This window comes from Thrips palmi, unplaced genomic scaffold (genome assembly GCF_012932325.1).
Source record: "Thrips palmi isolate BJ-2018 unplaced genomic scaffold, TpBJ-2018v1 HiC_scaffold_8, whole genome shotgun sequence".
Classification (NCBI taxonomy): domain Eukaryota; kingdom Metazoa; phylum Arthropoda; class Insecta; order Thysanoptera; family Thripidae; genus Thrips; species Thrips palmi.
Genome location: NW_023144635.1, coordinates 7,627,130 through 7,642,515, shown reverse-complemented (window position 1 = coordinate 7,642,515; position 15,386 = coordinate 7,627,130). Strand labels below are relative to the sequence as shown.

The 15,386-nt window shown below is 63.6% G+C and overlaps 1 protein-coding gene across 1 annotated transcript in view; it reads right to left on the bottom strand.

Moving 5' to 3' along the window:
• The window catches only part of LOC117653183 (Krueppel-like factor 5), a 40,196-nt gene that overhangs the window by 3,028 nt on the left and 21,782 nt on the right, over positions 1 to 15,386 (bottom strand). The window contains exons 2-5 of the mRNA XM_034398651.1: positions 14,174 to 14,360; positions 13,813 to 14,099; positions 13,394 to 13,526; positions 13,204 to 13,263 (exon numbers count right to left, since the gene is read on the bottom strand). Coding sequence (XP_034254542.1) covers positions 13,204 to 13,263; positions 13,394 to 13,526; positions 13,813 to 14,099; positions 14,174 to 14,360 — 667 coding nt within the window. The remainder of the gene's footprint in view (positions 1 to 13,203; positions 13,264 to 13,393; positions 13,527 to 13,812; positions 14,100 to 14,173; positions 14,361 to 15,386) is intronic.

Sequence of the window (15,386 nt, the reverse complement as noted above, 5' to 3'; positions counted from 1 at the left end):
GTCCTGGTCGCCGCTCGCGTGAACCACCCTGTCGCTCCTGCCGCCCCCAAGGCCCCCCGCCCCCAAGGCCCCCCGCCCCCAAGGCCCCGCCCCCAAGGGCCCCCCCCCCCAAGGCCCCCGCCCCCAAGGCCCCGCCCCCAAAGCCCCCGCCCAAGGCCCCCCAAGCCCCCGCCCCGCTACGCCCCGCGGTGTCACCCGCACGGCAAGCCGCACCTGTGCGGTGCAGTAACTGCAGCTAGTTCTCACGCCCCGACCACCCCCCCTTTTTCCCACCGGAAACACTCGGACGCGCACACGCGCGCGTAATTTGAAACTGGCGTGGTGGCGTCGTCTAGCGAGATTTAACGAACTTGGCCGGCCGCTGCATTCTGATTGGGCCCGGCCGTCCCGGACCGTCTCGACGTGGCCTGCCGGGCCGCGCGCGCCGGTTCAGCACATGGTGAATGAACGAATGAATGAATTAATGTGTGTGTGTGCGTGTGTGTGTGTGTGTGCGTGCGTGCGACTTGGTGTGCGTGGGCACGCGCGCATTCGTTGCCTCATCCTTTTTTCCTCATTGGCCCACGTGCATGCACGTGGAGGACCTACACACGGCCCTCCAGGGGGGCGGGGGGACGCGGTGTGTGATTTATTTCTCGCTCTTCCCAATCGCCTTTTGATGCCGCTTTCTCACACACACAGCGATAGACATACGGACAGAACGCACACACACACACACACACACACACACGCACACACACAAGCGCGCGCGCGTTCGAGCGTCCGCTCTCCTGTCACCTTGCTCTCGGTGGAGGTGGTGTCCCCGGATAAGCTCATTAGTCGCATTGTCTCCTTGTACGACGAGGAGAGCGAGAGAGAGCGAGAGAGAGGGAGAGAGGGGTCAGTCACCCGAAGGGCCGCCGCGGATCAGCTGGGCGCCGAGGCACTGTCGTTTCGGCCCCTTCGGGCCCTTCGTCCCTTTCGCACTGAGGGAAATGTTTTGGGGCCACACCTAAACTTACAGCTGTGACAACCAATCTGTTTGGTCGCTGGGGGTTCAATTAAACGTTCGATGGCCACATTTAAATCGTTTAGTCGCACTACTTTAGTTGTGAGATGTACTCTTTTTCTAACATGTCGTCTGTCTATTTTAGCCACTGCCACTAAATCAAATCTTGTTACAGTGACTGAATGCGATAAGGTCTGACGATTGACTGTTTAGTCCTGACACATAAACGTAAACCGATGAAAAAACGACTGCAAAACAAGTGTTCGAACCACGGACCTACGTGTTACGAGTCTGTCGCTCTACCAACTCGCCCACCTGGCTGACTGAGAGAGGCCGGCATTGATGGGCCTCTTGGACTGACGAATGTGTGCGGACGCACCGAGAAAATGATAACTCGCTCCCTTTCCTGGGGTCCCAAGTGTCCCACAGTCCATCTCCTGACAGCACAATAGTATACAAAGATACTATGCCAGGAGAAACTGGTTGCGCTACGGGGAGTTGAACCCCCGAACCCGGCTTCTTATCCAGCCTCCAGGCGCGGAGACCACTGAGCTACCGCACTGTTGAGAATATGGCGGAGCGCTGGGCGATGGCAACGCGACTTCCGTGTTGAGTGTCGCATCGCCAGTGTTTCGGTGCCACACCTAAACGCTTTAGTCGCGACTACTGACCATCGATCAAGCCTATGACTAAAGCCAGTTTAATCGAGTCCTTTCATGCTGACTATTATTGGCGGTTCAGTCACTCTCACTATTTAGCAGTCTTATTGTGATCATCGGCTGAACAGTTGCAAGGATTGAACTCGTGTAACTGTCGCCATTGGGGGGGTTCCACAAAACACAGTTTTATCGTGAGGCACCGACCCCTTCTCTCAGTGCGGCAGTGGAGGCCCAGTGAGTGTGAGTGTGAGCCCTGCCATGCGGGTACCTGTCGCCAGGAGGTATCCTGGCCTGGCCAACCGAGGCACGCCGAAGCTCGCCGAAGCTCGCCGAAGCCAACGGAACCTGGAAAGGTGTGACCTAGATCGGGCTACACCGAGTGAGTGCTGCACTCAGCCGGCAGCGAGACAAGGCCCAAGCCCCGAACCCAGATTCAATAAGCCGCTCCGACATTTTGCGAGGCGCCCGCCTTGCCCGTCGTCTGGGCCATGCCTGGGCCATGCCTGGGCCATGCCTGGGCCATGCCTGGGCCATGCCTGGCATTCCGGCAAGAAGAAGGACAAGCTCTGCGCGTGCCAGCGTGCTTGCAGCGTGAGTGTGTGCGTTGTGTACACACTCACACACGCACGCACACACGCGCGCGCGTGGTGACCCGCACGGCCCGCTGTGTGCACTATGCACCGTACGTACGTGTTGTTGGGATGCCACCTAGGTCCTCGCTCGCGTCTGTGTGTGGCACACTGTGTGCGGAGCACGTGTCGCACGCGCGATCACGGCGTGTTCTACATAGCAAAACCACGGCGTCGCGACGCGATTTTTCATCCGCGAGGTCACCAAAGCAGCGCGTCTCCGTGGACACAAACAGGCCACCTCACACACACGCACTCACACACACACACATGCACACAGCCGCACAGGCACTAAGCAGGGACACCCCGCTCGGGCGACCGCGGCGACCGTATCTCGGCCAGATCTAGCGCCACGGCCCGACGGCTCGGTCACGCCTATGAGAGCCCAAACAACATCCGCGCCACTATATGTCAACCCTCGCAGCCTCGCAGCCTCGCAGCCTCGCATCGCCGGCAAGCATCTTAAAAATTAATTTGCGTGTTTTTATTGGGCTGGAACGACGTCGTAACTCTCGGGCCGGGCGGCTTGGCTCGCCGAGTCGACCGACTGACACCTCTGGTCCTCTGGTCCTCTGGGCCAGCTCCGTCCAACTCCGTCCGCCCCGCCCACAGACCCGCCACCCCTTTCCCCGGCACTGCCACGCCACTGCCACGCCACTGCCACGCCACTGCCGGCACCCCAGTTCGCCCAATCCACTCCTTCCAGCGGCGAATCGAGTAATCGAATAGAAGAGTCGAAACAGGAACGGACTAACAACGCGATGACCTCCTCCGCCCGACGCGGCCGCCGACGCGGGTGGCGCTAGTCAGGCTTAAATCACCACCCACCTTCCGTCCGCGCGGGAACACGATTTAATTCCCATAAGTCTGCAGATAAATCTACGCGCGATGAAGCGGTTTCACTATTATTAGGCTCAGCGCGCGCAACCTTCGGCGACGGCGCACGCACACACAGACACGCACGCACACACCCACACGGGAGTTGACCGCATCGGCTCGCGGACGATAACGCCCCGAGGTGAAAGGAAGCGAGTAAGTAGCGACAAGTCAAGTAGAGCCGAGCGCAGCCGAGCCGAGCCGGAGCAGTGGCGAGTAGACATATCAATTAGTCTCGCTCCACTAGTCCTGTGTGGCCGCCGTGGCCACCGTGGCCGCGCAGGGTGCTGATCCCTCCTAATGAGAATGTCGGCACCCGGAAGTGGGGCGGATCGGTCGTCCGAGCGACTAGCCGGCGGGGCGGGGCGGGGCGGGGTGGCTTGGCGTGGGCGTGCAGGCGCCTCGCCCGGGGGAATGCCGCCACTGCTCGCTTGCTCGGCGCTGCGCACTCCGCACGCGAGCGCCTCCCAGATGGATCAGCATGCCAGACACCTGCTCGGCGCGCAGCCCGGCGCAGCCTCGGCCAGTCACAGAGACGGCCGAAAACAACAACAACAACAGCACCCGCGTCGTAAAGACGGTATTCGAACCCGGGCCCGCGGGCCCGCGCCGCAGGGCGTCACCGTGGCCGCGAGTGCAGAGCAGTGCAGAGCGAAGCACATTCGCCTCGACCTGTCCGACCTGTCCGCCACGTCCGCGGCAGCGGGACAAATCGCACCCCGTCAGTGCCCGTCCCGTCCGTGTCCGTCAGTCTGCCGGGCCGTCGGGCCGTCGGGGGAAGGTTACGCCGAGCCGACTGTAGTCGTTTGGAACCAGGCCACGCCAGGCGCGTTTGCGCGAGGATTTGCGTGCGGCGTGCCGCCAAGGCGACGGAAAAACTAAAGGGTTTCAAACCGACGCGCTGCCGCGCTGCTGCACGGAGATAGGCACGTTCGCGTTCCTGCCCGCCCTGCCCGCGTCCTGCAGTGACACGGAGAGCACACTGCCAACACGCCAGCCTCGTCAGGATTGTGGGCCGGGGCGGCGGTTTCGAATGTTCAAAATGTTGGCGGTGTAGCGGCGCGGTGCTTCCGGGAGCCCCCCGAGGCACCGAGGCTCGCCGCGGTGGTGGCGCGGATGAAGATAGAGCGCCTCAGTCAGGCCGGCGGCGATAGACACGCGGATTGACTCGCGGATAGACTCGGGGTCGGGCTGTCGGACGAGGATAGATGACAATTGGCGAGGCAGGGAAGCGCGCGGCACCGCGGCAGCGTGGCACCTCGGACCGCGGCTTGACTCGCAGTGGCGGAGTCTATCGCCCGGCGTATCTGCCTCATGCATCGGACGTGCGCCGCGTCGCTAAGAGGCTGCGGCTGCTGGTCGTCGCGCCGTCTCTCTCGCACCCCCGCGGCATGCCTGCGCCGCGCCCCGCCGGCCCCGTGGGTGCGAGAGGGACAGCGCGCCGAGAGCGCGCTTCGGAGGCGGGTGGAGCCGGGCGGAGCCGCAGAAGCCGGCGCGCGTTACAGGCTTCATAAGCCTGGAATTGATGCGTCTGGCGTGGCTCTCCCATGGCCCTGCAGGACCCTCCCATTGTAGGTCCCGACTGCCCAAAGGGAATAATGGAGAGGACGGACAGCGCCTTCTTTGCTCCGCGGCTCCGCGGCTAAACCGCAGATAAACAAGGAAAATAATATCGTAAAGTTGGCGTCAGCGCGCCCGGCTCCAGGGAGGCTCCAGAGAGGCTCTATCCAATTTTCACCTGCATGCTTTATCGTCCCTGCTTGGCTCGGCTGGGCTTCGCCATGGCTTCGCGCTCGCGGCGCCTCTCCGGCCCGACAAGCCTAGGCAAGCCGACCGCGCGGGCGGTGCTCCATCAGACGCGATGCCGAACCCGGCACCACACTACGAGGCTAGGACCGTTGCCAGTCAGTTGAGTTTTTGTCGGGTTTTCCCACTCAAACGGCGCAGAAATAACGAAACGGGGAGCCCATAAGGCGACGGCGTGACGGCGCGGTCTCACGCAACGTTACGGGGTCAATTAAACCGCTAATTGGTCCAGTGAGCCCTGGCGGCCCAGCAGGCTCATCCTACTGTCTCTCTCGCTCTCGTGGGACGCCCCGCAGGGGGGCGAGAGAGACAGCGGCCGCCATTGGTCATTCCCCGCGTCGTCCGGCCTTGGCTGCGATTGGCCCGCCTGATAGCGGCCTCGCTCCTCATTGGCCAGTCGGCGGGCAGCCTGCCCCGGCCTGCCCGGTGAATGGCGGAAGCGAATATTGGCCGCCGCGTCCCGCCGCGTCCCGTACGTGTGTGACGCACTCATATTGGCCCGACCGGCTACCGCTTCGCACCACACATAAATAGTCATGGAACACACACTCGCACACAGACACACTCACACACAAACGAAAACACTCACACACACGCGCATACATACACGCCGAGTCAAAGCACGTATGCCAGGCTCCGGCGGCGCGGGCAGAATTTAGAGCAATATTTATAGTGCATTCCGAAAACAGGTTTGATTAGGCATTTACATGCAAATGGTGTCTGTGTCCAAGGAACCAATCGGCCCCCCGGACCAAAGCAGGCGGCGGCGGGGGCAGGGGGCGGCGGCGAGGGGCGGGGGGAGGCGGGGCTGTGCAACACTGTACAGTCCGCGCGGCGGCGGAGCGGTGGCGGAGTGGTGGCGTCCCCTCGCGTCGTCGGCGGGAGTCGTCGAGTCGCCCCTTCCCTGCCAGGCCTGGCGAGGCCCCCGACGGCCGCAACCTCTCAAAACAAAAGGCGGGCAGTCGTCGTCGCCGGCGGCGTGTCCTCTGTCCTCCAAGCGCGGCCGGCGACATCTCGAGTCCACGACGCCGACGCCACGACGCCCCGGCGCGTCGCCGCCGCCGCTCGCTGCGCGGTGCGATGCTTTCGCCGTCCCGTTCCATTCCGCGCGGCGACAAGCGAGTTTATCCCGGCCAGCGCCAGAAATGGACCGCAATATATCGGCGGCACGGCGTCAAACTCGGCGGCGGCGCGCCGGACGTCGCTCTGTCTCTCTCGCCCTCGAGCGGCACCGCGGGGCACCGCAGGGGTGCGAGAGAGACGGCCCGTACGTGTCCGCGCCGAATTACACGCCCGGCCAATGGCAGCCAATGGCCGCTTTGCGCGCCGCGTCCGTGGGATCGACCGCGGCTCTTCGACCGCGATCGACAGGCCGGCTCATCTAATTTGGAACTTTTATCGCTAACGATTTTTCTCCCGGAGCAGCGCGGCGGCGCGGCTGTGTCGGTCCGCCTTCTCCTTCTGCCCTCCATCACCTGCTTAGTGCCGGCCGCGCTGGCCGCGCTGGCCGCCCAGTCGGACGTGGACATCGTCCAGTTGTAGGGCCATTTCGAATTAATAGGCCGGCGATCGACCGCTAAAATGCCGGCCTGCCCCCCTCTTCCTCACTCTTCCTCGTCCCGGGGACCGATTCCAAGAGTCGTTTTCGACGCTCTGTCTCTCTCGCACCGACGCGGCACGCCCCATGAGTGCGAGGGAGACAGAGCGACTCTCGGAATCGGTGTGCGGAGCGGCGCCGCTTGCATCAACAGCCGTTTGGCTGCGGCAGCGACGGCCGACGCGCGCCCCGTTTTTGTTCTCGTTCCTTTTGGCCGGGACTGTACGCTCGGCGACGGCGGCCAGCGACAGCCTTTCCGAAGACTGGGAATGGCTCTGTTTAAAGTTTGGCAACGGCGGGACAATAAGCATCGTGAGGAAACACGGCCGAAACGGGCGCCGGGACACGCCGCGACACGGCGACACGGCCCGGCCGAAACGACGCGAGTCTGGAAGTCCGCGCCGCCATGGCCGCCTTGACCGCCTGCGCCGCGGCGTGCAGGGTGCCGCGTGGGTCGCGGGGATTTGCCGTGGCTTCTGCGAGGGGTGGTGTGGTGGCGGCCCCTGTCGGCTACCTCCCTTCCCCTCCCCTCGCAGGACCGGGCAGCCACTGCCCAATTGGGGATACCGGTCCATCATTGTTGCCGTTTGCCCCCGGGGCCCCAGACCCCCGGTGGGGCCTCGGCCGCCACGCCCCGAGGGGCCGGGGGGCCGAGGGGGCCGCCCTGACCCGGCCGTCGAACCGCCAAAGTATCGTACGGTTTCGCTTCGGCGCGGCGACAGCAGCGGCGTAGGCAGGCAGCGAGGCAGCCCGCCGGCCTCATGCCTGTTTGCCTACACTGTCCTCCTGGGCTTCTGGGCCTGCAGAGTCGCCCCTTCGTTTCCAGTGTAAGAAACACGCGTTGTTTGCACGAGTGTTGGCGCCGCGGCGGGGCGGGCCGGCGGTGTCGGTGCCGCCAAAGCGCGGCCGGAGACCGCCGAGCGCCGCGACGGGGAGGACGGTGTGCGCGGTGCGCAAGGCGGTGCGCGCCGCCAGGCCGTCGTCTCGGCCGTCAAGACGCCGCCAGCTTCCAGGAAGGCATTGCAGGGCCGGCAGCGCGATTCCAAACACCGCTTTATCGTCGCCCCGTCTCTCTCGCACGCGTGCCGGACGCCGCAAGAGTGCGAGAGAGACAGGGACAAGAGCGCGCTCCGGACTGGTCCGCCCCGCCGGGGCTGCCGGGGCTGCCGGGGCTCTTGGCGGCAAAAGGCTGCAGGCTGCAGCGGCTCTGCCGGCTCGCCCAATAAAGCCATCGATTCAGCGAGCTCCAGATTGCAAAGTGACCCGAAGCCCCCGCGGCCCCCCGCGGCCCCCGCCCTGCAGATGCCACTCTTATTATTTTTAAATGCCCCTTCCTTCTGCCTGTCACTCCAGGCAGGCTGCTGCAAACAGACGGGGTATTTTAATTTTGAAAAGAGATCGAATGAAAACAGTGTACGCTAATTTGCAACGCGGCGACATCACAGCCAAGACGCGCGGCGCGTTTTTAACAGGGAAGCCCCCCGCCAGTGGCCGAATCGGGCGCCGCGCCCCACCCCGCCCCGCCCCGCCCCGCCCCGCCCCACCCCGCCCCACCCCACCCCGCCCCGCCCCGCACGGGCCAGTCGGGCCGCGCCGCCTCTGATTGAGAAGTGAAGTGTATTAGCAATAACATTTTATTATACTCTCACCAGAGCGAGGAATGCGGGACCGCCTAAAGATAGGCCTTTTTCTCAAACGATGGAAAATTACACACTCAGAGGGGGATTACAATTCCGCCTCCGAAATAACCGCCGCGCTTTTGGATTCATCGCACACATATGCATACGCAAACACACACACGCACACACACGGACGCAAATATGGCGACGCCTAGCACGCGATTCGGCTTAGCGACATTTCCACTCACAACACACACACTCACAAAACAGAAACAAAAAACGGAAAAAAAAATTCTACATGATTGGGTAAAGGAAAAGAAACGAGGTGGGATGTGTCGATTGTACCGCTAATCTGTTCGCCATAAAAGGAGGATTTGGGGGAGACGGAGATGAACCGCGTGGGGGCGAAAACACACCTACACCGACACGCACACCCACACACACTCACGCACGCACACCGACACAATGTACGACAAAGGGAAGAAGAGAATGGCTTTCCGATTCGACGTAGGATAGAGCGGCCGCATCACTTCGGTTGTAAATTTCCGACTGATGGTTTTCCTTTATATTTCTCCGTATTTTTCTCTCTCTCCTCGAGCCGCCAGAGCCGCCCCTTGCGCGGACGGAGACGGACGAGGGGAGCAGGGGGCCGCCGAGCCGAGCCGAGCCGCCCGGGAGCGCGCGGGCCGGGCCGAGCCGAGCCGGGATACCGCCGATGCCTTACCGCCCTGCCGCGTTTAGATAGCGTTGCATAAGTGGGATGAATGGAAATGGATATTTATTTGCTGGCCGCCCGTGCCGTGCCGCGCCGTGCCGTGCCGCGCCGTCTCCCGGCCTCCCCGCTGCCCCAGCCATCGCCTACTCGCCCCACTCGACGGCGGTACGCCGTGTCCTAATCCACTTATTGGGATTGTATTGACACGTGTGCGTAAAGTGAAATAAATTATGTCGCCGGGCCGCGCTGCGAGTGCGAGAGAGCGCGGCGATGGTGGGTGGCGTAGCTTGGCGGCGTGGCGGCCAATACGGCAGGACGGCTTATCTGATGAGCCCGGCCACTTTACCGGAAACACGTAACACGTTCTGCAGTTCTTTCTTTCGGTCCTCGGCTCGCCGCGGCTTGCCGGCCCTCTTATGATAGACCGACAGCGAGCGGAGAGCGCCGAACGCCGAGCGCACTGCTGCACTGCACCGCTCGCTGGCGAGCCGCCGGAGCGCCCGCCAAAGAGGGGATAGGCCAGCCCGCCACGCCGCGCGCCGCGACAGAGCGGCCTACACTGCAGGCTGCGGCGGGGTACCATTACCATTAAGGGCTGGGGCCGCACTTGCGCTGCAGCACTGCCACCACGTCGCCAACCGTGAGGGCCAATTAGGATTATGGCCTTCTTTTGTCGGCACACCGGAATTAACATCCAGCATTGTCCGGCGGCGTCGTTGCATTCGCAGTGTAGTGTAGCGCGGCCTTGGCGAATCGAAAGTACGAAAATCGCGCAGTGCCGGCTGGGAATCGAACCAGCGTCACGCAGAATGGGGAGGGCGGAAAAGCAAAACGAACGAATAAGAAGAGGATTAGAAAAACACACGAAACTGCGAAAACGGTCAAAACGGAACACAAAAGACTTTCCCCGCGTTGACGACGCGCACGTGACCGCTTAGGGCGGGCGGCATTCCCTCAGGGAGCCAAGCGCGCCGAGCGATTCCGTGGCTGCGGTTTTGAGAACGGCCAAACGGCCGAGGCGGCCAGCCAGCAGCCAGCCAGGCGGCCAGTCGGTAGCCAGCCAGCGGGACGGCCGCCGCATATCAAACATGCGCGGCAGCGGTAGGCAACAGGCAAGCCACCAGTCGAAAACTGGCGAAAAAAGCCGAGGGGGGCCGAGCCTGGCCGAGCGAGGCTGCTGCACCGGCCGGAGGTTTTCGGCGGAGGCTGTTGCGGCCCGACCGCGCTGCGCCGAGCGAGGTGGACGACGTGGACGACGTGGCCGTGGACGCGGACGTGGGCCCGCGCACGAATGGCCCCTTGATTCGGGATTCGGGGTTGGGGCTTTTCTCGAAAGGCAAAAACAATTAACAAGGGTTCGGGCGTGGCGGGGCGGGGCGGCCCGAGCCTGGCCGAGGGCCTCGCACACCGGCATTCGATTCGACTGGCCGCCCCGCCACGCCACGCCCCGCCACGCACCGCCACGCATTTCGGCTTCGCGCCACGCGTCATTTCTTTCCATTTCATTTTCATTTCCGGCCGATAATCCGCCTCATTTGCAGGCAAAGCGGCAACTAAGTAGACAAAACGGGTCCACGGGCCGGCCGCCTGGCCGCCTCGCCGGCCGAACGGTGTTCTCGCGGCGCTGTCTCTCTCGCACGCGTGCGGCGCGCCCCGTGCGTGCGAGAGAGACAGCGCGAGGCAGCGCGAGGCAGTGCAGGCAACGCGAAGCCCGTCGTCGTGATTTACGGCGCATTGCCGGCAATCTGCAAGCGGAGGCGGGGAGGGGGAGGGAGGAGGCGTTCAAGCCGATGAGGACTTCGAACGGCGTAACGGGCCGGCCGAGGGAGCACACTGTGCGGCGCCGTGCGGACCGACGACGACCACGGCGATGATGACGTACAAGCCGCGCGTACGGCGTACGAGAAAAACAATCTTTTTACGACGAAAAACGGGACCGCGCCGGCAACAACATTTTTAGAGCCGATGTCCGTCGGTGTGTTGGTCGCGGGTGAACGTCGCGGAGAGTGTGTTCGTCCCGAGCCGTCGTCGACGACACTAACTGCATCGCGTTGACGCGGAGCAGGCGGAGCCGCCACGCCGCCGCCACCGGGGCGCCGAAGTGACGGGGCTGCAACGCGCTGGACTGGACGGCCGACGTACTCTGTGCGAGGAATGTGCGGCACGGACGCCACGCCACGCCACTGGCAAGCCACGCCACTGGCACGGGCTTAGCGCCGGCATCCCCCGAAGCCATTCCCGAGTCAGCAGGAGTAGTACTGAATCGAACGACGCACACGCACACACAGACACGGGCACACATTTTTACCATTCCGATGACGTCGCCCTGTCGTCCTTTCCCCCGCGCATAACCTTGGCTAGTAACGAGGTGCTCGGGTGCCTGACCGCGACAGCCGCGACCCCGATTCCGATTTCGCGCCTCGATCAGTGGGATGCCTTCCGGCCGCCTTCCACTGCCTGCGGCTGCCTTCGCCTGCCGGTGTGTCGGTGTTGGAGAGGACCAGGCCGCCTGGCCTCCTGTCTGGCCGCCTGCCTGCCTGGCCGCTGCCTGCCCGCCTGGCCGCCAGCCGTCCAACTAGCGGCCGTGCGGGGGGTCGCTGTTCACGCTCGTTCGAACGCGGACGACTTATACCAGGGTGGCGGTGCTAAATAATCCCACACGGGAACAGGAAGTCTCTCTCGCACTCAAGGCGCGTTCCGCGAGGGCGCGAGAGAGAGACAGAGGTACCCGCGCCGCTCGTTCTAGAAGCAGAGCGAGCCGAATAGCACGGCGACGAAATTAAGGTCCGCCGTTGGTTGCGGCGGTCGGGACACTCTCCGGAACACTCCACTCCGGGACGGCAGCGCCGACGACAGTCTCATTGATGAGAACCGAACCGAACGGTGGAGGCGAGTCTGACCGTACAGGGCAGGCCGGGGCAGGCCGGGGCAGGCCAGGGGCAAGCCAGAGTAGTATCACCAAACAAACAGGTTCCTGGCCGAGTTGACATCGCATCGGCCCGTTCCTCGTTCCATTCCGTTGCAGGCCGAGGCGAGGGCAAGGCGAGGGCCGAGGCAGACAGCGAGAAGAGCCAGCGCAGCCGCGGGGCTAGCCGCAGGGCTGTGGGCAAAAGGGCTTCCCCGCTCTACGAACGACGTGGGCCGCACTCTCTATCCCTTGGTGGGAGGATTTCACGACCAGAGGGATCATCTGACGCAGTGCGTCGCAGTGTGCCGGGCAGTGCAACGCAGTCCGTGTCGCGCCGAAAAAGGGTGCCGCCTCTTCATCAAATTCTCATAAAAGCGCGCGCTCGCGGTGTGGGCCGTTTGAAACGCAGCCCTGGCCGGACGCGGCGACAAGGCGACGCGGCGACGCGGCGGTGGGCCCAATAAAAACCAGGTGAGGGCAGGGCGGGGCGTGGAGGGACACGGCGGGACGCGGCGGGGTCAAAGGACAGGGGACACTCTCACGCACACAGACGCAGGGAGGAAGCGGCTCGGAGCACTTCCCGAAAACAGGGCCAGATTACGGCCCCTTCACGGTACGGGTCGGGGTGGGGAGGGGACGGCTGGACGGCAGTGGACGGCAGCGACAAGTGAGCCAACTTACACCACGCGGACTATGAATGGACCATGGACCGCGGCAGCAGTCTGCCCCCCCTCCCGGTACCACTACCAACCAGTGGGACCGGACGGGTCGTCGGAGCAGTCGGAGCGTAGCGGCCGGGCCGTGAAAAGGCTTTCAAGGGTTCTATTCAATCAGAACCGCCGACCACTGCTTCCTCCCGTCCCGTCCTGTGCTGCTGCCCTAGCGCTAGCCAGCCCGCCATGGCACGCGCGGGTCGCAGTGTGGCCGACGCCACGATCGCGCGGAGGCTGATTCGCGCTGTCTCTCTCGCTCCCGCACGACGGCCAGCAAAAGTGCGACGGAGACGGAGCGACAAACGCCGCGTTCGGAATCCAGCCGCAGGCCCATGGCTGCTTGGCGAAGTGCAGGCCTCGGCCATGCCTCTGCCGCCCCATTGTCAGAATGTCAGGCTGCGCCCGCTGCGCCACTGCCAATGGGAGCCCCACGGCGCGGCGCGGAGCGCGGAGCAGCAAGGCCGACGCGGGCCGAAGTGGCTGCATCGCATTGGATTGGATCGGAGGCGGCCAGACCGACAGCACGCTCGTTCCGAACTCGCGTCCATCTGCGTCCTCTCTGGGGTGCGCGAGAGAGACGGCACTCTTCGGAGGCAGCCCGCCGGGCAGACGGGCAGGCAGGCAGGCGGGCGACAGGCGGAGCGAAGGCGCCTGGCGGAAGTGTCCAAGTCATATCCATGATATGATACTCACCCGTGTGGATTCTTTGGTGGGCCTTGAGGTGGGAGCTCTTGGTGTACACCTTGGTGCAGCCTGCAACACAGTCCACATGTCATTCGATATTCGATCCGCCTCCGGTGGCGTGGCTGCGGCAAGGGCTGCGGCGTGGCGGCGAGCATCACTGTTGCGTCACAAGCACAATGCAGACGAAGGTGGTACTCACTCGGGAAGTCGCAGTGGTGCACTCTTCTCTTCTCCAGCTCCGGGTTGTTCCTCCTGTTGTACTTTGGTGTGGCGGGGGTGCTGCTGGCGGGGGCGGCCGGCCTTCCGGGCTGCCTACCCCTGCCGGGGGCGCGCTGTGGCGGGGGCCGCGCGGGGGGCGGCGGCGGGGGCGGCGGCAGGCTGGAGGGGTAGGGGGGCGGCGGCGTCCGCCGGGGCACGCTGTTGCTCGGCGAGCCCGGGTCGGAGGCCGGCGGCGTGGGGGGCGGGGGGAAGGGCAACCGCTGCAGGGGGTGTGGCTGCGAAAAGGAAAGGGTTCCATTAGTGCCGGGTTCGAATACCGGAGTCGGAGCCGTCGATTTTGGTTTCGTTCTTCCTCACCGACTGCATGGGGTGCGGCCGGTGCAGCACGCCCGCGGGGCCGGCGAGGGGGTGGGGCTGCGGCTGCAGGTGAGGGGGTGGTAGGGGCTGCAGGCCGGCGGGCTGCTGCTGGGGGACTTGGTGCACCTCGCCCATCATGGGGTCCTCCATCACCTCCATCTTGATGGCGGACATGGAGGTGAGCCCCGTGAGCCCGGTGAGCGAGGGCAGCCCCAGCATCTCGGCGTTGTCCGGGTCCAGCTTCTGGATGGAGGAGGTGATGTCCTCCCACAGCGCGGGCGGCCGCAGGAACACTTCATCGTCGTGCTGCGGGTTGGTGGAGCAGGAACCTGCGGCAAACGTGGCGGTCAAATCGCGCCGCTCCCTTTTGCAGTGGCGGTGCACTGGCGGTGCCGGACCGTACCTGGGGGTGCGAGCCGAGGCCCTGGCGGGGGTCGCGGCCACTCGAAGAACTCGTCGATGGTGGAGGCCGACTGCCGCCTCGGCTTGTCCAGGTCATTGTCGAACGGCAGCGGCAGCCTCTGCAGTCGCTCCAAGTCGGGCCGCAGGTCGGGCCGGCACAGCAGCGCGTCCAGAGTCAGCTCATTCGACTGCGAGGAGAAAACAACAAAACTCTCAAAACATGGCGGGGCACTTCCGGCGCGCTGCGGCTGTGTGTGTGTGTGTGTGTGTGTGTGTGTGTGTGTGTGTGTGTGTGTGTGTGATGGGCCTATCGGAAGGACGAAGCGATTAATATGTCCAGGGATACTTTAGCGATCGCTTATCTTTACTGCGACGCTATTGGCCGAGAGCAGCGCGGTGCAGCGCTACACCGTTATGCATTTGGCGGGCATAAAACACGCTGCGTATTGCACGCACACACATACACACACACACACGCGCGCACGCGCCGAGAGCCGAGATACGATCGAAATGGCGCAGGGGGTAGTGAAAGCTGCTCGTTGGTGCACCCCGATGATGCATAGGGCTCGGCGAAGGCGGCAGATGCAGCGCTTGCAGCCGTGGGCCTCGCTTGCTCGAGATGCAGGTGCAGGGCAGACGTTCCACGGCCCAGATTCCTTGAGGTGAGGTTGGGTGAGGTTAGGTTGGGTTTGAGCGACACCAGAGACCGTGGGCAAGCAAGCCGAGAAGCAAGCGCTGCTTCAAAGTTCGCCACGCGCCGTTGCCAGCAGCACCCTACGACAGCGGTTCTCAACCTTTCTCGGCTCGCGACCCCAAATTTGTAGCCAAAAATTTCCGCGACCCCCAGGAAAAGTTTCGCGACTCCACGGGACCCCTCCTTTAGCATGCCACTGCGTCTGATCCGAGGCGGGCATTTTGCTCCCTCAACGGGCAATTGGTCTTTGGACCTTCCTTTAGCATGCCTCTGTTACGGAGTGCGATTATCAGTCTTAGTTTGGGAGCAGTATTGTCTCAAAGTTGGCCAAAACGCTCAGAAATGTCTTAAAAATCATGTTTTGGGTCGATTTTAAGCAGCCACTGCGTCTGATCCGAGGCGGGCATTTTGCTCCCTCAACGGGCAATTGTTCTTTGGACCTTCCTTTAGCATGCCTCTGTTACGGAATGCGATTATCAGTCTTAGTTTGGGAGCAGTATTGTCTCAAAGTTGACCAAAA